Source organism: Gouania willdenowi, chromosome 9, assembly GCF_900634775.1.
Source record: "Gouania willdenowi chromosome 9, fGouWil2.1, whole genome shotgun sequence".
NCBI lineage: Eukaryota > Metazoa > Chordata > Actinopteri > Blenniiformes > Gobiesocidae > Gouania > Gouania willdenowi.
In genome coordinates this window covers 8,275,965-8,302,121 of record NC_041052.1, presented here as the reverse complement: position 1 = coordinate 8,302,121, position 26,157 = coordinate 8,275,965, and the positions used below count along the sequence as shown (strand labels likewise).

General features: G+C 35.9%; 1 protein-coding gene across 5 annotated transcripts; it reads left to right on the top strand.

Moving 5' to 3' along the window:
• The first annotated feature begins 1,710 nt into the window (after positions 1-1,710).
• suds3 (SDS3 homolog, SIN3A corepressor complex component) lies at positions 1,711-16,366 on the top strand. Of its 5 annotated transcripts, none has more exons than XM_028458270.1 (12): positions 1,711-1,919; positions 8,357-8,426; positions 8,518-8,573; positions 8,919-8,990; positions 10,670-10,689; positions 10,826-10,982; positions 11,101-11,196; positions 11,307-11,368; positions 12,474-12,495; positions 13,381-13,486; positions 15,130-15,214; positions 15,953-16,366. In XM_028458270.1, exons 1-12 carry the CDS (start codon positions 1,808-1,810, stop codon positions 16,049-16,051), a joined length of 957 nt encoding a protein of 318 aa, XP_028314071.1. In that variant the 5' UTR covers positions 1,711-1,807; the 3' UTR covers positions 16,052-16,366. The 5 variants fall into 5 exon arrangements, with proteins under 5 accessions (XP_028314071.1, XP_028314069.1, XP_028314070.1 ...); XM_028458268.1 differs by having other exon boundaries at positions 13,366-13,486; XM_028458269.1 differs by having other exon boundaries at positions 11,101-11,211.
• The last annotated feature ends 9,791 nt before the right edge of the window (positions 16,367-26,157 follow it).

The window sequence follows — 26,157 nt, the reverse complement described above, 5'->3', positions numbered from 1 at the left end:
TCTCGATTCTGTGGCAACTTCAGTGAAAGCGAGCCAGTGAAGGACCAAATACACACTCGGTACAATGCTGCCACCTGCTGTTAGAAAGTGGAAGTCCAACTATGAACAACTGAAATATTTTAGTATTACAAAGGGTTAAAAAAAAAAAAAAAAGAGAGATAATAAAAAGGGTAACACTTTACTTGAAGTTTTATACCTAAGGCTGACATTACATTTATTTAAAAAGTGCTTTTCATATATAAAATATAATTAAAAGTGCTTTACGTAATCAAAACCTTACATACAATAAAAATAAATAAAAATACCCCATGCAAACAATCCACAAGAAACCCAAACAGCATCACACAATTAAGGTGACATGAAAGCTTGTCATTAAGTGTCATTCACTAAATTATGACACCTCTTTGCTAAATTATGACACCTTTGGAGCTATGTTGGCCTCTTTTTAGGTTAGGTAAAGGGATCTAGTGGCTGAAAGGTCACATCGCTCTCCTGGATTTATAAACCTTGTCTAAAGAACCAAGAGAAGATGTAAAAGTAAACTGTCCTTTCAGAACACTTAGAATTACAATATGACCAAATGAAGCAAAAAAAAAAAAAAAAAAAAAAAAAAAGTACATACTGCAGCTTTAAGTAAATTTGCTTTGTTGCCATCCTCCACTGCAAATGACTAATCAGCATTGTACAAAATAAACATGTGAAATCAGGGATGAGAGTAAATACATGTCACTTTATTTCCCAAAAGAAAGACAGGGGTAGGGTTAGTGCAAAGGTCAGCAACCTATGGCTCCGGAGCAACGTGTGGCTCTTTCATCCCTACGCTGTGGATTTGTGGAGAAGAAGAAAAAAAAAATCAGGCATGTATTCATTCATCAAGTGGGATTTAGACTTTAACTTGGAGAGGAATTTATATTGGATAGGACTCTAAAACTGTCCATTTAACCTAAACCTCACTGAATCACTTTTTAGGAATTACCTTGGCCATAGGCGCTTTGACTACTTTTTTTTTTTACACTCAAATTAGAAAAGTAAAATTTTCAAGAAAAGTCGTCTCGTGGGGAAAAGAAAACTATAAATGAATGAGGAAAGTTTAAAGATATATGTACATGACAGAAACAAGTCAAGTGACCTCAGCAAATTATATGTTCACTGTGGTTTTGACCATTTTCTTTTACAGAAATAATAATGTAAAAAAAAAAAAAAAAACAACAACAACAAAATGAGTACAAAACATGAGAGCATAACCAGTTTTAGTAGCCGTAAAATTAATTAATCAAATCTTCAATTCCGAATAATCCTAATCAAATACATTTTAATCAATTCATCAAGTACCACAATACTGTTTTTGCTCTCCTTCTAACCCCAGAAAAAGGCATAAAACTGTATTTGAAGAACAACAACAAAAACACAGATTTGTCCGAGTTTCAAGTTACATTGTAAAGACGTTTAATTTGATAATTATTTCCCACTTAACCTTTTCATAATTGAGCGAGATTTGATACGCAACAGTTTGCAGGTGTTCAAAAATATGCCTGTACGCATATTTTTACTTATTTAACGAACGAAATACAGTATAACAAGATAAAACCTTAGCTAATGCCTCATATAAGTTTGATTATTTAAAAATTACATTCAATATATATAATCTTTATACCAACTTAACTTTACAGACATTGTATATAGGCATTTGTTCCGACAGCTATGTTTCCGGTGGTCTTGTCAGTTGTAGGCGCTCCTCTAAGCAGGCTGAGAAAACACAACCCCAATTGTTTATTTTGTGTTTGTTTACGTTCTGCCAAACCAACAAATGGCTTCGACTTTGCTGTCGCCCATGGTGGATTACTACAACGACGAGGAAGAACTTGATAGCGTGGAGGACGACGATGACCGGAGTTTCAGGGGGAGAGACTCGGAGGAAGGTAGCGTTAATAACAAACAGCAGCTCGGGCTCCGTCTAATTGTAGCAACAGAAGCGGAAACGCGCGGGTATATCAGCGAGCATGAGACACTGCGTTCAAAACAATGCATGCGTTTCATTTTTAACATACATTACACACTTATCTAACTGTGTAATGTATGTGGTATGTATATCTTACGTTCAATTCAGTCTCTCCTCACGTTGGTGAAAACGCCTTCTAGTTTGTATGCTAGCAACATTTGTTAGCCACTTTTTGAGGTGTTCTAAATCTGGGGTGTCAAACTCATTTTAGTTCCCGGGCCAAATACGGAACAGTTGATCCTAGATTTTAAAAGGAGAAAAAAGGTAATTTCGTCAATAATATGCCCTAGTTTGCACTTCCACGTATAAATGATATGTGAACATGTAAGGTACCGACAATGTCCAAGCAATAAGTGACATACATCAGTCCCTGCAGCATCGTCACTCAAATTTCCCTGATTTTTGACCAATTTTTATTTATTTGGGGAGATTTTGTTGACTCATTTGAGGCAAATTGAAGGGTTTTGCAAAAAAAAAAAAAAATGCAGTTATTTTTCAACAATATGAGATTAAAAATGTCTGCCAGCATGTCATATATAAGCACGAGAAAGCCCTGCAAATTATTGTGTAGTTTTATTGAATTGATGTATTTGTAGGGACCGAGATATTTACAACTGAATTAGTTTATTTACTCAGTGATTCATGTTTTCTCTCGCATTTTTACTGGCAAAAAATGCCAGTAAAAAATGGTCAAGACAAATCGTGAATGGGGTCAAATTGGCAATAAATAAATAAGCATGCAATATGGTGGAAAGAGGTTAAAAGTGACAATAATGGGTCAACATATGTGACATTAGGGGGCAAAAGTGATGGAGAGGGTTTAGAAGTGCCGGAAATGTCATGAAGGTCAGAAAATAAGTGCAAAAAAAAAAAAGACTGACATTTTATAGAGAAGTGGCAGAAATGGGAGTAATGAGGCAAAATACATTTAAATGAGCTATAATAGGTTAAAATGTGGCAAGTTTGGTGTAGTTGCAGAAAAAGGGTAAAAAGAAGAAAAAATGGGCTCTTAGAGGCATCTGATGACCAACTCTAAGTGTCCTGACCCCGCTGATCTGGTGCCTTCAGTTTAACGCACGTTATACATGAAGATATCATGAATTTAACAAAGTTTAATGGCTTTTTATGCACACAAAATCTACTCAGATGTGGATCTTTTGCCCAATACTTATTATTTGTAAGTGAAGAATTACTTTACATTACTTCACAGATATATTAGGTTTAATTATCCTGGTAAATACACATACGTGAATCGTGACAGATTAGTTTAATTTTATTTTCCATGTCTTCCATTGAATATTTTAAAAGTGTTGAATTTGAGTGTCTGGCAGGAATGTTTTGGGTTGCTTGCCTCTTGCCTCCTACCATTGTTACACTATTTAAAAATGCTGTGACTGTTTTGTTCATCCACTGTATTTCCGGGGGTGTTGCAGTGGGTTTGACAGTGTGCTCATTTTCTAATAATAGCTATTCCCAGTTATAATCCATTAGGTTTGTTTATTCGAGTCTGTTTTGTTTTGTTGTTTGAGGTTGTACTTTCTGAAAAAGAGGGGGCTAATCAATGTATGTTAATAAGGTGAATTTCCAAATAAGTCTCGATTTTTTTTTTTTTCACTCTGCTTTTAGATGTAAGCCAGAATATTGTGGCTAAAGAATTTAAAGAAATGTGTTTTCTGTTCATTTGAGTTTTAACAAGTTAGGTTGTAAAAAAACAAAACCAGTCAAAGTGACTTTTCAAATGTATCATTTTTGAGGTAATTAATACATTTAGAACTACATGCATGCAAACTTGTCTTTTTCTACTCATGCACGGTCTCAGCACTTTAAGAAGAGAAGCCCCACAAAAGCCACTTCATTTCTTCAGACTGTGGACACTGATCACTTTTTGTTACAACTGTACACAAAGCTCACTACCACTTCACAACCCAATATTTTTTTATATGTTGCATAAAAAATTAAAGTTGGCTAATAAGAAGAATTGATTTCAGACCAATGTTGCACATAAACATACACAGGCCACAGTTCTGTCAAGCAATTTACAGCAAGGATTTGTAAAAAATAAATAAGCATTAGGAGTGTGACATTATCTCGATACAGCGATATATCGCAATGTTATTTTTTCAAAACCTTTTCTGCTTTTTCACTAAAATGTGCAGGTACGTCTTCACAGAAATGTTGTTACTGTTTGTTGAAGGAACCAATATATTGTTTACTGGACTATTGCACTATAATGGTGTCAATGGTAAGAAAAACCCTATTTTTTGTTTTCAGAAAGCACTATTGGAGACACTTATTTGTTTACATTGGTATGTTATTTACAGAAATGTTGCACTAAAATAGTATCACTGTTCATAGGACAGTTTTTCAATTTATTGTCTTTCAGAGATATAAAATAAAAATTTAATTTTTTCACTTAATCTTTTTTTCTTATGTCATAGTTTATCGCAGATTGATTTCTGACCAATATATCGATAATTGCAGCATCGTCATGTCATGAGGTAATTGTTATCGTGAGCTTTGTATCGTGAGATACCCAGAGGTTCCCACCCCTAATAAGCATGCAGAGAGAAGAAAAATGACAAAACCACATGACAAAGCAAAGGTGACAGTGAAAGTGAAAAACATACTTTTGACTGAAAGACACTTCCCACAGAACTGTTGCATTGATTAGAGGAAAGTAGAGCTGTGAACAATGTCACACTGATAACAGGTGCAAGTTGATCCAAAACTGGCATTTAAATTAATTTGGTTGAAAATGGAACTGAAGCTGAGTTGTTTGAAAACAGCTGACACATGTCCGCCTTTTTTCTGCAGTTTCTGTTTTGAATTGTGGTTGCAAATTGTTCTGTGATAAATACTAGATTGTGATACACTGAGTTCACAGTACGGTACGATAAGACTAAAGATGCGTCAAAACTAAAAATGAGCAAACCAAGGCAAAAAATCGAAATAAATTATTAGTCCCATAATGCATTTATGGCTCTGACTGTAGACTAACCTCGCTAAAATTAAAACATTGCAATTGTATAAATGAATAGGCCGTGGCTATGGGTACGTTAAACTGCTACTCTCTGCATATGCAGCGCCCCTCATTGGCCAGTTTAGGTCCCGTGATATGTGCACCACGTGACTTTTGTTGGATATGTATTTTTAAAGTTGGAATTTGCCATGTTAAATATGTTAAAAAGAAAAAAAATTATGTCAAAAGTAGGATTCAAACCCACATTAGCGGAAGGAAGAATCCTGACACAATGAAAACACAGGCACATTACGCTTATGTAGAAAAGGTCTGGAAACGTACCCATAGTCCCGTGGGCTATGGTTGTGTTTATCATATCTCTAGACACTTTCAAATTAATAATAGTCCGGACAAGTTGGCCTGTTTCAATCCAAGTGCGCACTGACTGCGGTGTTTGCCGTGTCTTTACAACATCCTGTTTTGTTCGGAGGTTTTTTTGGTCAAAAACCGAAAATGCACTTTTGGGCCATTTGCGGTGGCCCAAATTTTTGTGCACCACTAGATAAGACGACACTGAGCTTGTGATAACGATACAATAATTTTGAAATGAAAAAAAGTCCAAAAATTTTTTTTTTTTTAACTACAAATCAATAAATTGGTTCCTTGGTTAGAACCCAAGATGCTTGAGGTCCAGTGTGAAATATCCACAGTCAGTCATGATTTGGGGTGCAATGTTCTGCTCTGTTCCTCACCATCTTCCTCCAAATCTTTGGACCTTGATTCCTGAATGAAAGGCACACATTACTTTCATCAGAAAAGAGGACCATGGACCACTGGCCAACAGTCCAGTCCTTCTTCTCCTCTTTTTCTGAAAAAACTGAGAAGTAAATGATTTCTTTACAGTATTCTAATTTTTGAATTCCTGTTTTTGTGGGTTTATGAGCTGGAATACTTTAAATCATTTAAATTATGGGCCTTGAATCTATAATCTATGAAAGTTTAACTTTTTGAATGGAATTTTGGAAATTAAACCACTTTTCCATGATATTCTATTTTTTTTTTTGGGAAAGGGCCTGTATATGTACTTGTATCAGATTAGATAACCAAACCAAGTTTAAATTTCAACATTTTAAAATAGCATACATTTGTTTAAAACAAAAATTATAACCATTATATTATTAAAAAAAAACTGCTTTTGTTATTGTTTTCACACAGGTGTTGCCCATAAATAATCTACAGTTATGATTATGTAAATGTTTTGGGGTCGTTTAAGGTATCCCGAACTATTCAATAGAAAATATTTATGCCACATAATAAATAAAATAAAGCTGAAAGAGAGCTTGCCTCCACAAATGAAGCTGTTTTTTGGTTCTACATGAGACGTGGTCAAGTGCTGAGCAGAATGTGTGTTAGCCTGTGAGCTAGGTGACGTTAGCCGGAGTGTTGGCAGCAGAGCGCTGTGTCCGCTGCACTGCACCGCTACACGGGACAGAGCAGCTCAGCGGACACCGATAGACGGAATGACAGCACTGCCAGGTTAGCTAAACACATTTCTGACTATTTTAACAAAGCAAACATTTCCGCTTTCGGTGTTTATCTCCTCGTTCTCACCGTGTTTCCAAAACGCCTTACCGCACACTACCGGAGCAGTCCGTCTAAAGTGCATACGAGGCTAACTTTAGCTAGCGTCTTCATGCTAACTGAAAATGAAAGCTGCTGGATCAGCTGAGCACAGCCGGGCCTTCTTCTGTCGGGACTCGGAGTCACCGAAGGACAAACCGGCTGTAACTTATTGCTTAGCCGGGGGGGGGCTGGCTGGTCGTCTGACATGTAGTTTTAGTTTATAATGGACACAGTGCACAGACAGCAGAAGGTTATTAGCCGGTGTGCTGTCAAACTAGTCTGTCTGCTTTAAACTGTCGCTACTTCAGCACCCATCGGATATACTCAGGGTTTTTTATTTTTTTCTTTCTCCATATTGCGTCAGTTTGAATGAGCACAGCTTGATCCAGGCAGATCGAGTAATATACTTGGTTCTGTATTCAATAATGTGACGTTAAATCCGGGAAAAAAAACCCTATGCATGGTACATGAGTGCTTCTCCAATGGAGTTAGTGCTACCTCTGTGTGCTCAAAGGCAACCTGAGGATTATGTAAGGTTTTTCTTTTTTTTTTTTTTGGGAAGAGGAAAAACTCACAAACCTCTGTCTTTAGAAGACAAAATGAGATTTGCTGTTGAGGAGACACTTGGTTAAACTGTTTTGATATGGGGACAAATTATAATGAATAATTGATTACCATCAAGCGTGTGGAGCAGAACAAAAAATTCATTTCATTTCACATTATTGTGTCCTAGTTTGCACTTCAACACAGTATGTAAGGCACCTACGTTATTCTAGCAATAGATGACAGGAATCAGGGCTTGTTGGAGCCTAACTACTGGTCAAATGTGAAAGGGTAACTACTACTGTAGATATGAAGTATTAACAATATAAAAAAAATGTGCACATTTATGTACTGGGGAAAAAAGCTAATCGAAGTGCACAATATTATACCTAAAAATACAATATGTGGGGAGCACCAGTTTTGTTCGTTTACCCAGATGTGACTTTACGTCAGTGGTTCCCAATCTTTATTGGGTCGTGACCCCATTTTGATGTCACAAATTTCTGGTGACCCCAGACACATTTTTTTTCTTTTTCTAGAATGTTTGCCACAGTGCATTAAAAACGCAAAGTTGGCCAGGATTAGTGACCAGATGTTCCAGCTCAGATATTGGGGGGTTTATAATTTGAGAAAGAATAATAATTACAATATTTTGGAAATTTATTTTTAATCAGATAATGTTCCTTCAAAGATTCAGTGGCAGAAAATGGTTCTTAGTTTTTTTTTTTTTCCCCCTTGGTTTCCTGACCTGTCGGCTGCATTATAAGGACGATATCTTTATTAAAAAAAAAAAAAAAACCTGGGAACCATTCCTGACATATTCTGGATTTGAAATCTCCTCCGTTATTAAAAGAGCATTCTCATTTTGAATTTTGTATATGGTACTAACTGTATGAATGGGCTAATTGTTTTTTTCCTTTGTTGTTTTTATGTCCTGTGTTATTGTATTCTGTTTTCACCAAAATCAATAAATATATATTGAAGTTTTTTTTCATGTATTTTTTTATCTTCTTTTAAAAATTTTATTAATAAACATTTCAGACGAACCCAAGGTTGAAAAAGACTGCTTTACGTCGTTGATTGTGGTGCAGTGTCATTGTTGTCTGATTAGTCAGTAATAATTAATTGATCCTCCATTTAATCCTCTTACCATGAGTTTTTGAACTTAAATCTTGAAGTTTGTTTGGATTTAAATTTTCAAACTACCTTTCTTTTGTCCGGCTTTCTTTCAGACACAGAGGACGCCAGCGAAACCGACCTTGCCAAACATGACGAGGACGACTACGTGGAAATCAAAGAGCAGTTAGTGTTCAGCATTCCATTCCATACTGGGATTGTATTACTCTGCCATATAACGTGTTTGTAACCTGAGATCTGGTTTGTTTCTTTCCAGAATTTACCAAGACAAACTGTCGTCCCTGAAAAGGCAGCTACAGCAATTACAAGAAGGTAATAATCCCTGGGGTTGCACCTCCTTTAACTGAGAAGGAATGGAAAGAGGATTTAGCGTGTGAGAGAATTGTTATCAATATTCATCAGGCCGAAGAGGCAAATGATGAGCAGTGCACTGCTTTAAACTGCTCCTGTTAGGTGACAGGACTATCGGATGTTTAGGGATGTGGAGTAGGAGAAAAGTGCCGACTGTGCGGTTACAAAGTGATAAAGTGATGAGCTACATTGGGCTCCATCATGTTCATGTTTAGGTGTTAAGTCCTAATATATGGTGACACTAATGCTGCCCGCAGAAGCAGGTTTATGTTGGTAATTACAATGTATCACGTGTTGTCTTTGTAGGTACACTGCAGGAGTATCAGAAAAGGATGAAGAAGCTGGACCAGCAATACAAGGAGAGACTCAGAAATGCAGGCAAGTACACACACACACACACACACACACACACACAGGGCCTCCTATTTTCTGGTGAGAAATTTCCCACAATCCATTCCAGGGTTTGATTTTTTTTTTTCAACGTCCGATTTGTTGCCGTTTCGTCATTTTTCCCTGTTTAGATTACTGGCTATTTATCTTCCCGAAGTCGTACTAAACAGGGTTAATAGTCAACTACTGTTACTAGTTTTACATTTTAAATGCTTCAGATCATTTACAATAACAACATGATCATGTCACAATTGTTAATTATCTCCAATTGGAGAATCACTCAATCATAACTGATGAAACCCCACACAGCAATGTGATTGTAGATGCTCCTGCTGTGATGTGTCACCAGGTTAAAATGAAAACCAGTCCAGCTACTACACCAGCAGCTAAACCTTTCTTTATACCAGTGCTTCTCAAACTATTTCCCACTTTGAACAAAAGTGAGCTTTCAAGCCCCACTTGCAACCATTGCCCCCCCCCCAAAAAATCATGGCAAATAGCACATTTTTTAAAAAAAAAAATTAACTAATAGGTAAAAACTAACATATTTTATCATAAATCAAAAACTAAATGTGCATAAAAAACAAATGTAAAAGTGCAGTTGTAAAAAAAAAAAAAAATACAGGAAATAACCGTTAATTGTTTGCCATTTGTGACAAAAAGATTAAGAAAACAAAAAAGTTTGTTCATTATTCTACTCCATTTCACATGACGAAGTAAATCATTATTTTTTAACCTTAGTTCCACGTTACATTTTGATCCCGGTCCATGTGTAATGCAGTCTAATAATTGAATGCTCTTTTTTTTTTTTTTATTACTGCTAAATTTTTTGGGTTCTCAATGTTACTTTCTTTGTTTGTTTATGTTTTGTCAAGTGTTAATGATCTTTATGGTCAATGCAGGAAGGTTTTGAAGAAGATTAGCATGAAATTAAACATTCCCTCCTATTTGTTGCACCCCACCTTTCATACCTCCATTCCTCCAGGGGGGGTCACACACTTTGAGAACCACTGCCTTTATACCAGAGCCTTTTCACATTTGAATGTCGTCGTCATAATCTGAACCGCTTGTTCCTCATGATGCGTTAAAAACACTTCAGATGAAGCTCTGCATTTATTTTTTGATCATATGATAACATGGTCACTACTCGATCAGACACATGTAGGGGGGAGAGATTTTGAACAAATGTATCAGTGGAATTGGACATATTTGCCCATTTGTCACGATTACTAAACATTCAGTCACCCATTTTGTGATGCAAAATGCGTGATAATGACCCTAAACATCTATCTTAGGCATTTCCGTGTCATGTTGGGGCCCAAATTTAAATAAGAGGAAAAAATAACGTTTTTTCCGTGAGCTAAGAAAATCGGCAACCCTACACATGGCGTATCCACATACCGTAATCAGATGCATAGAGGGGAATGCTTAAAATATCTGTTATTGTGCATATTATTTTATGTTTTAACACATAGATGCTGTTCCTGATTTTCAAAAAAGTCTGTATTTAATTTTTTTAAAAAAAAAACATGGTTATGAGCTCATTTGATTTCCCCAGTAAATTTCTGTACATTACAGAACAATTGGTAATCAGATTATTGATCCCCCTGTTCATCTCTTATTTGGGATTTTGTTTGTGCTTATTATTCCACTGCTTCCTCCCACAGATCTGTTCCTTCAGCTTGAGGTAAGTATTCTTTAAACTTTGAGAATTTACAACAATTTATTTATTTTTTTAAACTTTTTTTGTAGTTATTTAAAATAAATAATACTGTCCCTTTTTTCATCTTCCTTATTTATTTTATTCCTTTGTGTACCCACAGACAGAGCAGGTAGAGAGGAACTACATTAAGGAGAAGAAGGCTGCTGTGAAGGAGTTTGATGATAAAAAGGTGGAGCTGAAGGAAAACCTAATAGCTGAGCTGGAGGAAAAAAAGAAAATGATTGAGAACGAGAAGTTGACCATGGAGCTGACTGGTGGTAATGGAGCGAGATGATTTAAGAATATCACATTTAAAAACTTTACTTACTCTGTAGCTGTGTCAAAAATCAGTTTTTGTTTTCTCGAAACAAACCTATTGACCCACTTTATTTCTAGACTCGATGGAGGTGAAGCCCATCATGACGAGGAAGCTGAGGAGACGCCCCAACGATCCAGTTCCAATACCCGACAAACGGAGAAAACCTGCCCCTGATATCCTTTACAGAAATATCCTGCCATGTCGGAGAAAAAGGAAAATGGAATCGCATTCATGACTGAGTTATGAGCAAAAAGTGTTTTAAATGATTCTTAACTCTTCACACCTCAGCTAAATTATTTGTTAACAGATGATCAGATTATGGAAGATCTAAGAACACTTAATAAGGTACGTTTGTTTTGTTTTGCTGATGTCATGGAGTTCATAAATAATGCTAATAAAACTACATTTTATTCATAAGTGCTTTTCAAAAACTCAGACACTTTACAGTTGTTAAAACAATTACAAGTCAAAAAAAGAAACTAACAACAACAAAGGGAAATACAGAAAAGACAAAACAATCATAAGTGAAAAGCTTGTACTTGTGGGAAATGCTGCACAGCATCGACCAATGAGCATCATTTCATTGATTTGATTGCAGGTTATGAGGCCACTCAAAAGGGTCAAATATGTAGAAGTTACAGGTATCAACAAATTATATCACAAAGCATTTAGATGTGGAGGAAATGGCTTCAAAGCCCCTCATTTCTGTCTCACAGTTGTGCATCAGGTGTTATTAGTCATCAACCCCAGATAAAAACAGTTGGTTGCACAATAAAGTAAATAATAGTTTAGAATAACAATTATTGCCATATGTACAAGTAAAAAACAGGAACAATGGAATTCTTGTGCTTGTCCCTGTGTCGGATGGAACAACAACTAATCAACAAAGACAGTATAACAGTAGAAGGTGCAAAACAAGAAGATAGAAAACAAGTATACCAGTACTCTACAAAAAGTTGAAGATTAGGGATGTAACGATGCAACTATTTCACTTCCGATATGATAGTGATATTGCAGCCGATACGATATCAGCACGAATCATACATACTTTTATTACATATTTTGTCATGTGGAATGTTAGAAAAGGCTCGACTCAAACATAGAACAATAGTCAGCAACAGTCGGTTACTTTTTTGGAGTGAACCACTGTGACCTATGGATAGAAGTGCTGGAGCGGAACATTTTATTGGAGAGCTCATATCAGTAATTTTAGATGGAGTCCGATAAAATCCGATATTTGTTTTCTGGCTGATATCGGACCGATATCAATATCGGATGTGGACACCTCTATTGAGTATACATATTGCACATAGGGGAAAGTGAGGTGAATTGAAAAGGCTCCATAAGTCCAGCTATAGTTAGTAAATATTGTGTTGGTGTTTCTTCATCTTGAGTGTTTGTCTTTACAACTAATTGTTGCATTTTTTTTTTTTTTTATGTTAAATTCTAGCTAAAGTCACCAAAACGACCAGGTAAGTCTTTGATCACCGTTGATAGTTTGCTTTGCTCTGTACACACCTGTCACTGATGTTAAAAAGATTATAGTTATGTTTGGAGGTGTTTTATTTAGGGTTGCTCCAATTGAGTAGTTACTAAATATAATTGAACAATCACTGTAAAAACAGATCAATCAGAGGTCTCATTAAAGCAGATCATCAAGTTATGAAGTAGCAAACAGGTGCTGCGATCGCTGTGGCTAAATTGATATCTCCATGTATTAATATTATAATACCTACCTTACGTATTTTCCAATGTGAGTCACATTGAGATTTAAATTTAGTAAGACCTGGGAGAGCTGCAACAATAAAAGTTGTAACAAGTTTAAACTCTGTCACAAATTTTAAAAAAGATCATCTCAAAGTGTAATTCTAATCAGTGTTATTATGTTAGAAACTTAAATATCTTTTGTTTGAAGCAAAAATAAATTGCACTGTATTAACATCTCTTCAAAATAAGAGCACTGGATTATTATTATTATTATTTAAAAGCCTACTTTTGCATCCTGACCCACCAGTTGAGAACCACTGACCTAAAATAAATTACAGTTATATAAAAACAGACTACAGTTAGGTAGTTCTGTCTGTGCCTTTGGTTTGTTATTTAGATTTTTTTTTTTACACTGTTGCACCTTGAAAATGTTTATCAAAAATTATTAAGTGAGCATTGTGACATTGATGCCAATAAATGTACATTAATAACAGTGGCATTTGTTTTTCAATGGTTTTGTTAACAATCCAAATGTCAACCTGAACCTAAGAAATGGTTCAGAAAAATGTTGTGAACTATTTCATGACTGCTTCACAATATGTTTTTTTTTTTTCTCTGCATGATACCATTTTCAGTCTCTCTTTCTTCAGTGTCCCCATCGTCTCCAGAGCACATCCCCGCCGCACCCATGGAGAGCCCCTCCCAGCGCTACGAGGCTCGTATTGAGGAGGGCAAACTGTACTACGACAAAAGATGGTAGCGCTTTCATTTTATCCTAAACTGGCTAATAAGGGTTACTGAAATCTAATAGTGGCATCCTTTTTTCACCACTTTTTTATTATGCTGCATTACCACTAGATGGCCACCTTTCCTTAGTTTTTAGCATTGTTGGCGGTGGACAAGAAGGCATTTTTATACTGGGTGGATAGCAACTATTGTCTTCAATCAGAGCAGAAAGAGGACAAATGATAGTGAAACTATTGGATTTATGTTAACACATTAAAGGAATCCTCCACTGTTTTCATAAATGTGGCCTAAAACCTTTGAAATGCACTTATTAGAAGATCTATGTTCAACAAAACGCACCATATTTGTTTATTAACTTGTAAATATGGAACGACTTCACCGTTTCAGAGGCTGTGTTCCACCATCTTGAAATCATGTGATTGATGACAATCAACAGCAACTTTGCCTGTACACATCCCATTGAGTGAAGCATTCTGCCTGATTTTTAGACCATTTGGCAGCTTTTTCAGTAAAAATGTCAATTTGTACTGCCATCATCTGGTGAAATATAATAGCTTTTTGTACATGTGGTCAACAGTGCTGGCGGGCTGCATATTATTGATTTTATGACAAAGGTTGCAGGCCAGTGGAAATTTAAACAAGGGCCGCGTTTGGCCCCCAGGCCAGACTTTGGACATGCCCGCTTTGAATGAATAAAAGGTAAAGATGTTGATTTAAACCTCTTTTGTTTACAGAAAGAGGATAAAAACAACTGTGACTGCAGGGGGCAACACTTCCAACTCTATGCACAGTTGAAGGGGGAGTAAATACCCCTTAGGAGAGCTCATCTTCTCTGCTTCATTGAAACTGTCGCCCCCTGCGTTCACAGATGTTTTTGGGTCACAACTGTTTATATACTCTTTCAGGAAACAAAAGATGGGATGTTTACAGGCAAATGTGTGTGTGTGTGTGACATTATCAGTCATGATTTCACACACAGGCTCTGAAGCGATAAAGTAGTCCCATTTTTAAAGTAAAAAAAATGAATATGGTGCATTATGTGTTTTGTTAGGCTCAGATCTGATTTCTGGTGCATTTCTAAGGTTTTAGGCCACATTTGTATAAACAGTAGATGATCCTTTTCAGAAACCATTAAAGATACACTGAAATCTGCTGTGATGCAGATATGAAAAGAAGCTATCAGAAACTAAATCCAAAATATAGAACATATCTTTATCAGTTGCTAATGTAGTAAGAGTGAACTGAGTAAATTAATAGCTCTGTGCACTTTATTTTCAAAGAGAAGCATCGTCTATTTGTAGCTGAAGCAGATGAATCTCCTCTTGGAACCAAAGGCAGACACACATGCTTCACAATTCCTCTGCAGTCGTCTAATGAGTACATTTTTTTACAGTTAGTTTCTTCTTCCTCTGGGGTTACTTTTCTCCTCTGACAATCGGATCCATTAATAAACAAGACTTTTTTGTTTTTGGTTTTTAAACCACACTCCCAATTATCTGTGTGCCGTAATCTCTGGAGGAATGTGGCATATTCAGCTGTAGGAAACTTGTCCTTTTAGTAACTGAGCCCATTGCTAAAGCTTTGTGTCATGAAAAAAAATAATCAAATAAAAAGCAAATTAATGATGTTTTGTGTTCATGTTTTGATGACAGTTACCACAAGAGCCAGGCAATATACTTGGAATCAAAGGACAACACAAAGATTAGCTGCGTCATCAGCTCGGTGGGAACTAATGAGGTGAGCATCAAAGCATTCAGTTTGTTTACAAAAGTCTGAAACTTATTCATTGGAAGTTTTTGGTTTTTAATTTGAAACTGCAGCTCTGATCAATGATTGTTGGGAATTCCAGTGTATGGAAACTCGTTTGAACATCAGGGTCCACCTGATTAAACCAGAACGTTTTCTAGTGAAAACACAAAAGGTTTGTTGCATTTTGTCGCTGCATTTACACAGCAGCTGCGTTTTGATAGCTGAAAACTGAGCTTTTTAAAAACGAGAGTGGAAGTTTTTTAAAGTGCTACCCCCTCCGTTTCTATGTAAATAATATAATAATAATTATACACACCCACGCGAAAGACAAGGAGGTTGTAAGGTAAACTGAATAACAAGGTGCAAATGAATAAGGTGCTAAATGCTTATGTTTAAATAAAAAATAAAAATGATTATTAATTAAAGTAAAGTATATACAGTATACATGTCAACATATTTTTAGGTCAGTGGCAGCTGTCAGATACTGTACTTTTGAGTAGTGATAAAAAGATGCACTGAGAATTGAAAGGCCTTTAAAGATCTGTTGCTAACGTTTGGATCCAGATACCACAGAGCGCTCTAAAGTCTTTGTCTGTCCTTTTAGTTTTTGAGAGGTGTGAATATCCTGCCAATCTATTCCTTTATATATGTGCTTCGCAGCATTATTTACCAATAATGAGCTCACTTGTAGTAATCGCCCTCTACGTTTTGTTTTTGTTTGTCCAGATTTGGGTGAGGAAAACAAGCGACAGCACGAAGATGAGGATCTACCTGGGACAGCTGCAGAGGGGCGCATTTGTCATCCGTCGACGGTCGGCGGCGTGAACGCTTTAGCTCACACATCTGTTCATTCTCTCACTGATGCATGGTGTCACACTCTGATGCACCATCTCTCTCTCACACACACACACACATACAAAGACTACTGCGGCCAGAGTGAGCCTTTTGTCGTCCACATTGCCAGTTCAATAACCATCATCTACACAGCTGACTGGGACTGGTTTCAAGCATTTTTTGTCACTATGTGGCAACGACGGGGAACTACTGTATATACGTCGATGATACTCTCTTTATGTCTCTTATGTTTTTTTGAAAACAATTTTATACCAATTTTCATTCTGCATTAAAAACTGAAACAGATGCTCCATGTTTTTAATTCATCAATCTTTCATTTGTCAGTTAAAAGGTTTATTTTATTTTTTACAAGGAGTTTAAAGATGCCTTTTGCACTGTAATCAGGGAGTGGAGGTCACTTACTGTGATGTCATTGGTTTTCACAGCTCAAATGTTCAACATGCCGTGTGTTAATGTGTGATCTTCAGAGGGACAGGTGTTTGTGTGTTATTTCTAAACCTCAACGAAGTCATGTTTGCTGAGCCTGTGTTGGTTCAGCTGTGTCTGCATCTGGACTGATTATTAGTCATGTGTTTGGAATAAAATATTTCTTTGTTTTGTTGTTTTTTAAACCTGAATGCAGTTTTATTCCCAGCTTTGCCTTTGATTGTAAAATACATCTGAATATAGGCCTTTTGAAAAACTGTTTGTTCACATAATTAGTGATGATCTTTCTGCATAAATTTAGTCAAATAATCATTGCCAGCAACGATTCCTATTAACACAAGATAAGCACCTATTGCAGGTCTCATAAATGATTATGGGTCCCATGTTATACAAATTTCACTTTTTATTGATTTTCCAACAGTAATACATACCTCCATAGCCTCACTAAGAGGCTCCAAAAGTGAAAATGCATGATGCTCCACATTTTGTGGAATGAGTGCTCAGGCAAGCGAGTTTAAGTTTCCTCCGTTTATGATGTCGTAAGAGGAATAACTACCGTACTCATGCCGAGCCGTCCTTAAAGCTCATTTTCATACCCGAGAGTAAACTCAGAAACAGTATCTTCTGAGGGGAGCTCCTGAGAGTAACTATTCAGACATCTTGAATTCTTAAAATTCCAATGTGTTTGGGAAAGTACATTTCAATCTTTCTGAGACCAATGTGACATGGTATGTAAAGCAGTTTAATATGGGACCTATAAATCGAAGGTATTTCTTCAGCAAAATGGGAGAATTTACTGAACAGCTGTTGAAGGAAATCGCCACTCGCAAGATTGTTTTTAACTCCCCCACAAACATTCAGCGTGTTGACAAATAGTTATGTGACTAAAACTTTGGAAAAGTTTCACACATTACGCTGTCCAATTAGGAAGAATGCAAAGATGGCGGCTAAGGGTAGAAGCTTCATTACAGATTTGTCAAGAAAGATTGTAATCTTACTGTGATTTCTTATGTTTTTATGCCAGACAAGAGAGACTGATTCATTAGACATCATTTTTGTTCTGGTTCATTTATGATGCTCCTGTTACATGCCGTTTCGTAAGAATCAAAATTTTGGCCATTTTTCAGCCACGGAAAGCCACTAAATTAACATCCACCATTGTTTTGGCACAACTTTCAATCTATAAAAACACCAGAAATGTCACTTTGGCAGAGTTTTTAGAGGCAAACAGGCATCAGGAGTGGATAAAATCAAATACTGGTGCAGTTTAAACGGGCGAAAAACTGCCACCAAGCACCAAATATTCTTTTCAGTGATTCTGTTCATTTTGTCATAATTATTCACACTTTAAAAGACTGAACAAAAATTCTATCCCTAATATAAACATACAGTAGGCCTAAATGTATGGGCACTCCCACTTTTTAAAAAAATTGAGATGAAATACGCAATCCTCATCCGATCCAGAAGAAACCTGACGTAACTCTGTCAAATATGTCACAAAGATTGGTCTATTGCAAATTGAGATATGATTATTATTATGTTATTTTTCACCAATGATGAGGGGAATATTTTATACTTGAGACTGATCCAGAATCAGCATATTTTAATGGACACTTTCATTGCATTAGATCTATCTTTGGTGAAAATGTTCTCTAAACTTTTGACGTAATCCTGCTAACACACAAATACATGCCGGTGAGAATATGAACTCCTTTGCGGTGTTAAAAATGTTAGCGATTGTCACTGGCAGCTTTTATGAAAACCAGTGAAAGTACCACAGGATTGTGTTTGTGTGTGTTCACTACTTCCTTTAAATTTTACACTAGACACTCATCTATATGTAAAGGAAACGAGTTAAATGGACCAAATGTAGAAAACTAAGAAGTAATGATGTATTTGCTGACCACATTAACAGTTCCATCTTTAGATATCATTACAGTACTTATACTTGTAGATAAGGAAGAAATTAAAGCAGTCCAAGCTGCAAACACTATCAATCCAACATGGTACTTTCTTATTGTTAATCCTGTTTTTACTTTTTGTCATACATGTTTTTACATGTTATGCTGGACTCACGGAATCTCTTTTGCCCTTCATTGTTTGAGCTTCACGGTATTGTATTAATGCTCTGTAATCACAGGCCTACATTTAGTTCTCTCACATCAACAACTTTGACAATGTGTCAGCTTCGATTAGATGAAGAACTTAAAAAAAAAAAAAAAACTCATTAAGAAGCAACTTTAATGAAGCTCTACACCAGCGGTTAATTTGAACATCATTTTAGGTCATGGTTTAATGAAAATAGGTCGACACTGATTTAGAAGGCAATAAATCATTAATAAAGAAAGTTATGGGGCGCCAATTGTAAAGTTGTGCAACATTAAGCAACAAACCACATTTAAAAAATGTATGTACTTTTACTTTTGACCCGATTTACAGCAATATTTGTGAAATTTGTGATAGTTTTTTTCTCGTAAAAATAGGACAATGTTAAATCTAAATGCTAAACGTTAAATTTAAGTACTAAATCTAAATCTAATTGGTGAATTTCTATATTAGCTAAATATTTAGTTTCACCCGTGATATTTAGATTGAACATTTAGATTTAAATTTAGATTTAGATTTAATATTTCACATTTAAACAGCATTTAAGATTTAGCATTTAGATTTAACGTTTATATTTAAATCTAACATTTGACTTTAGATTTAATATTTAAGATTCATTTTTAACATTTAGCGTTTAGATTTAACATTTATATTTTAATGTAACAGTTAGCTGTAACATTTAGATTTTGATTTAGCATTTAGATTTAAATGTAACATTTAGATTTCATATTTAATATTTAGATTTCATATTTTACATTTAGATTTAACATTTAAAATTTACATTTAGCATTTAGATTTAGACTTCATATTTAAGATTTAGATTTAACATTGACATATGTTTACGGGAAAAGAAATATCACAATTGTTGCTGTAAATCTGGTCAAAAGTAATGTAAAAAATTCACGTACGTTTTGTAAACATGGTTTGCAAATCTAAATGTTGCAAGAAGTTGCTGTTTATTTAAGGATGTGCTACTTTACAATCGGTGTCCATAGAAAGTTACATAAATCATTGCATTTGGGGTGAACATAAAAAAGACGTTAAAAAAAGGCTATTTTTGATTTGCTGTTGTCCTTTTCATAAAGTCAACGATCCACTTCATTCACAAGCATATTTCTACTCTGTTGAAAGCTGAATTGTTTGGCATTCAGCACAGGTTCCTTCTGGCAAAAAATGCTTTTCCATCCCTCGTGTGTGCGTGTATGTGAGTGTGTGTCGTGCTCTACAGGATGATGGCGTGTTTCACTTTGCCCTATAGAAGGGCCCCACCTGACAGGGAGGCCAATCACGCTTTAGTCACACAACACTAAAAAGTGAAGTTTAGCTGAAAGCTAAAAGGTTTGTTGTGTTGAGGCTGAGAAGTGTGAAGGTCTCTGGTGTGGACATGGAATGAGGTGATAGGGAATGCAATTTATAACTCCTGCTTTTCTTACATGTCATGTCTCAGGGTTTGGGTTCAGACACAAAAACACATTAAGGTGGAGAGAGTGAAAACTTTCAGGATTGGCTTTTGTTCTGTGTTTGCTTTTTGTTTGTGTTTTGTTAAGCATTTCAAATCAGAAAGATTTTTATGTGGGAACGAATTGATTGTGAAGATGCGCATACTCAGAGTAACAGCAACTTTTAGCAAAAGCACATTTAAAAAATGCATGGGAATTTTTGAACGTTACTTTTGACAAGAATTACAGCAATAATTGTGAAATTTGTGATACATTTTAAATCTAAATCCCAAATATGAAATCTAAATGTTACATTTAAACATAAATGTTGAATCTAAATCGAAATGTTGCATTTAAACATAAATGTTAAAGCTAAATGCTAAATGTGAAATCTAAATCTAAATGTTTAATCTAAATTATTCATTTAAACATAAATGTTGAATCTAAATCGAAATGTTGCATTTAAACATAAATGTTAAAGCTAAATGCTAAATGTGAAATCTAAATCTAAATGTTGAATCTAAATGATTCATTTAAACATAAATGTTGAATCTAAATCGAAATGTTGCATTTAAACTTAAATGTTAAAGCTAAATGCTAAATGTGAAACCTAAATATTAAATCTAAATCTAAATGTTTAATCTAAATGTTTCATTTAAACATAAATGTTAAATTTAAATGCTAAAAGTGAAATCTAAATGTTAAATCTAAATATTAAATCAAAAATAAGAGGAAATAGGCATGTAATTGGAGGGTCACCAGTTCAAATCTCAACTGAGCCATCACTGTGGGACGTTGAGCAAGTCCCCTAACCCAAATCCAACTGCTCACTGAGCGCCAGCAATTTGGCAGCCCACTGCTACCCCTAAGGGAAAATGGGTAAAATGCAAAAAAGAATTTCACTCCGGAGATGATGAATAATGTTACATTATTGCTAAATCTAAATGGTGAATTTGTATATTAGCTAAATATATAATTACAAATGTAACACTTAGATTTAGATTTAACATTTAGATTTCACATTTATATTTAACGTTGACATTTATTTTGAGGATAATTAGTTTTTTAATTAACAATTATTGCTGTAAAACCGGTAAAAAGTAACATAAAACAACTCACATGTTTGTTGCTAAACGTTGCAAAAAGTTCATGTTTATTTGAGCGTGCACAACTTTACAATCCGTACCCCATAGATTACAGACAACAAATAGTACAGTTGCAAAACTTCTAGATGTCGATGTTGATAAAAACCTTAAATATAGATGTAAGTTGGGACCCGTCCCACGCATACAAATTAAAATAAAACTTGAAGTAAATATTGCGATCCTAAAACAAATATTATACCCAGTCATTTCCCTTCACTGAGGGTCTGCTTGGGATTGGCTGAGTGGCTGATTGCCTACACCTGGGACCTGGAATAGATACAGCTTCTACCTGCACTCGCAGAGACCAGAGGTGTAAAGAGTACTGATCTATCCTACTCAAGTAGAAGTACTGCTACTTCAATGAAGTTGGACTCAAGTAAGTCATACTTTAAATACTCAAGAACAAGTAAAAAGTAGCTCAATTAAATAGGACTTAAAGTAAAAGTTCCCAGTTATTATTACTCTCTGGTCATAAATCTTGCCACGGTTCCCTTGCATACAGTAAATATCTCATGTATAAAAGAAAAGACCAAATCTTGCACAATTGGATCTTAATTTATTTTCCACAAAGGCATCTGTATAAAATAATAGGTTTGTCAAAAAGTTTCCAGAATTTGGGTTTGACCTTTTCAACCCAAAAGGAATATAACAGGAAAAAAAGCTAACCATAAAAATCTGGTTTGTAGTGGTTCATGCAGATTATTATTTTTCTAATGGCAGAAGGAAAAGGTTGTTTTAAAGTATCTGGTGGTGACCCAGTTTTTGGTCTCTTTAGTGTTACGTCAGTCATAATGTTCTATCAATGATGGAGGAAAGGAACCAGTCCATAAGCTGGTAGCCAGATCTCTGACAATAACTGAATATTTCTTACACTACGGATGTATATAAGATATATGTTTCCTAGTCTGGCTGAAGCAGTTGAAACTCTCTGGTTATGACTCGTGTGGATCAAAAGTCACCCAAGGCATCAATAAAAATCCTCTTCAGAGTCCTCCTCCAGCTCTGACTTTCCTCTTTCATCCTTTCCTCTCTAATTTAGGCATTCGCTGCACTGCGTTTTAGCTCTGCATTGCTTAGCTAGAGGGCTGAGAGCTGGAGCTGCTATCTGAGTGGAGCCGAGTGGCATCCAGGCAGACTTCGACTTCTCCCCTCTGGTGGTCTGCAGACAGGGTGGGAGATTCCTTGACAGCTCTGCTAGGTCCTGTGCATGTCTGAGTGACTGTTGCTTTACTTTATCAGTTTCCAGCAGATCTCCACCACAGAGCAGTTTCTAGACAGTTCAAGCTCTGGATTCGACTGCTGATTTCTGTAGCCAGGCCATGCAAAAAAAAAAAAACGAACAATTTATTGTAAAGCTTGATGTTAAATGTTAATCAACAGATCATGTTGTGAAACCACTGAAGTGAATCCTTTATAATCAGCAATGTTTGTAACATTTTTTTGGTCACAACTTTTCTTAGATTTGGTGCTTAACTTTTTCTGATGTATTTACATTCATGTCAGCATTCAGTATGACAAATTTGAGCATTAATACAGGAAAGAAACATTTTCTTGTCTATTTTTGTTGCTTCATGTATTTATTTATTCATTATTATTGTTTTGCACATTTTTCGAGTCACTTTGTATGGTTTTGTTATCATTTTGACTTTTTGTGTATTTTTTTTTTTTAACTTATTTTTGTATCTCTCATTTTGTGTGTTTTTGTTGTATTTTTGAGTCATTTTCCTCAGATTTTATCCTAGAATTTAAGCTACACCCAACCAGTTTAGTCGTTCAGAGTAAGTTATTGGTGATTTACCCCAGTAAGATGAAGTTAACCAGCGTTGCAGTACAGCACACAGAATAAATCCCGGATCTTAGCGCAGTAGCTTTGTAGTACAGGCCCTAAATGTACATAACCTGAAAACCAAGTTACTATTTTAAAGCACTAAACATTCTGCGATCCAACAGATTGTCATCATTATTATCATCACTGCTCCCTAAATCCTTTAGGCTTAGCACGACAAGATGCCTGTAAATGCTGACTGCTTATTTTTGGAGATTTTTTTTTTTACCAAGTCTTTCAATTTCCTGCTGTCAGCTAAATAAGTGACGGCAGATAAGATAGCATGTGAAATGGAGCTTAATTATTATTTTCCCTGATGTGAATAATTTACCAAAGATGGTAAATGAATGATGAGAAGACAAACAGGTTCCTATTCTGTGCAGCGAAACTGGATAAATATATCTGGGATATCGCTCCGTTAGCGGGCTTCACCTAACATTCATATTAATCCAGGCCTAAAGCAACACTGTTGCTTATAGTAATTGCATCAAGTTTTAAATTTCCTGAAAAACATTTATCTGAATATATTAAACCTTAACCTATCATTCAAAACTAACTTGCTGGAATTATAATGTGGAAGTCAAGGAAACATCAAAGCGATCAGCAGTCAAAGCATGTCAGGAGATCAAAGTAAATTTCCTGACAATTGTCTGAATAAATGAAACTTTAACATAACACTATTGCTGCAGGAAGGAAGGAATGCAGGCAGAGAATTACAGACTGTTAATGCGTGAACACGTGAGATTATACAGTAATAATTAATTAGACAATATCACAGTATCAATATCTGTTAGACTTTATTACAGCCCAGTTAATTCTACACTGTGATGGCACTAGTACTTTAACTATTCTATGTTTCTACAATTAGAAGTCAAGTATTTTAAGAATTGTACGTTATACACAGGGCCGGTCTTACAGCTAGGCAACACAGGCGGCCAACTAGGGTGCAATCTGCTGGGTGGGTGCCTAATTGCCCCCCCCCCCCCCCAATTTTTTTTTAAAGAAATGAAAATAATAATAATCTTATAAATGTGAAACACAGCATTTAGAATCACTGTACATGTCTTAATTAAATATTAATATTAGAGAAAGAGAGAGACAAGATGGGAGCATCATAAAAACAAGAGAATATATATAAAAAGAAAAACCAAGGATGCATGGAAGGTGAAAAAGTTAGAAACCCTATCTTATAACTTAAAATACAAGTTTAATATTAGCAAGGCTGTTGCCTGCAATGTAACCTATTATCCACATGAATTAATGTATATCATTTACAATTATCCAGATGAAATGAGAAGGATTTTGCAGCCACAACATTGCATTGCCTTTTTGCATATGTAGTAATTCTTGTTCTATTCTATATACAGTAACTCTATTGTATTGTAATACTCTTGCCTAGGGCAGAGAATGACCTGAAGCTGGCCCTGACTATACATGTATGTACATTATTTGTAATTAATTTGCATGGCCTATATTGTCTGACCTACTAATCACATTAATCTCCCTCTTGGCTTGAATGTGCATATATGTATAAACTAATGAATGTCAATGGACTCTGGTTTATGCTGTTTAAACATGCCTGACAGTGACTTCTTGTTGCTTCAAGGACATTATAAGATGTAAAGGAATTTCCTTCTATTATCAAAACTCATCTACATCAATCACACTAGAATGTATTCGTCACTTTACATTTTAGATTAGAAATGCTTTTGCGGGTTTACAAATTTAACAGTTTAGGTCTATATATCTGATCAACGACCTTAACGGTGACTTTGGCGTAGTCTATAAAATAAAATAACCCGTGCTCTGATAAGATGCTTTATGATAACAGTGAATTATCTAGCGACGCCATCGCTGGCTTCACCACAAGGTCCCGAAAGAAATCAAGGCCTTGCTCCCTGTGCATCCTCCATCAGGCCATATCTATCTGCTCTCTGCATATTTTATTCAGACCAGTTGAGAGATAAAAGGTAACGTGGGAGCTCTGATAGATTGTGAGATGTACGAAGCCATTTAAAATAAGTTTGTCATGCTCCATTCAACATCCACAAGGCTCCACAGGATACTCTGTCACCTCTGGAGAGCTTTTTTTTTAAAATTTTTTTTTAAAAATTTAACTTGAGAAGACTGATCATGTTCTTTCCAGGCCTGCTCAGATTGTCTCGACTATACATATATTTTACAATATCACTTCTTTGGCTTTTTAGGCCGGGCTAATGGACTCAAAACACCACTCACTTTGTTCTTTTTCTTCCTATTCTTGTTGTTATACAGTAGTTAAAATCGCTACTCGTCTGTTATTGGTGAACGGATCGGGCTGAAATTTGGTAGCTATAATCTATGGATGTGTATGCATCGACACTCAGAGCCCGATTTTTCATTTAGGGGCCAGGGGGGCCAGTCAAATATTACGACGGTTGGTGCTACCCAATCATTGGCACATACCAATACATAAACGGGGCCATTTACCCCGTACGTGTCAAGAGGGCGCCAGTGGACCCCTGGGGGCCCCATTTTTCAAATGACTACTCCTTTAGTTCTCGTTAGATCGGAGTGCAGTTTGGTATGAATACTTTATGAATTAATATGATGAGACACTCTGCGCCCTTTTTTTGAGATGGGGCCCGGGGGCCCACCCCTTATTTCTGGTAGTTTCCAAATGAATGGGAACATGGTCATGTGATATATTGTTTCAAAGGTAATTCAATGTAGATTATGATTATGCCTCACACAATTTCATGAGGGGCCCACCCTTCCTTTTATGGCAACTTCCATTAAAGTCATTTTCTCGTTCATTTGTGAGTCAAATATTGCGACAGTTGGTGCTACCGAATCATTGACACATGCCAATATACGAATGAGGCCCATTACTCCGTATGTGCCACGGGGGCACCAGGGGGCCCCATTTTTCAAATGACTACTCCCCCGTTAATGCTCATTGAATCGGCCTGTAATTTGACATGGATCTTCTATGAGCGGATGTCAAGAGCATCTCTGAGACCTTTTTTTACTTGGTGGAACCCAGTCATTTGACTGAATTCTCTGGAACATGGTATGTGCTATTTGGTGCAGAGACGTTCTGCAAGCCCGGCCATAGTTTATCCGAACTTGTTCTAACATACTGCTACATGCTTT

Bases quoted from the DNA above. Each gene is read 5' to 3' on its own strand.
- suds3 (XM_028458266.1), top strand. From the start codon at position 1,808: ATGGCTTCGACTTTGCTGTCGCCCATGGTGGATTACTACAACGACGAG. The intron at 8,991-10,669 runs GCAAGTACACAC...TTCCTCCCACAG, and splicing joins GGAGAGACTCAGAAATGCAG to ATCTGTTCCTTCAGCTTGAG. The intron at 10,690-10,825 runs GTAAGTATTCTT...GTGTACCCACAG, and splicing joins ATCTGTTCCTTCAGCTTGAG to ACAGAGCAGGTAGAGAGGAA.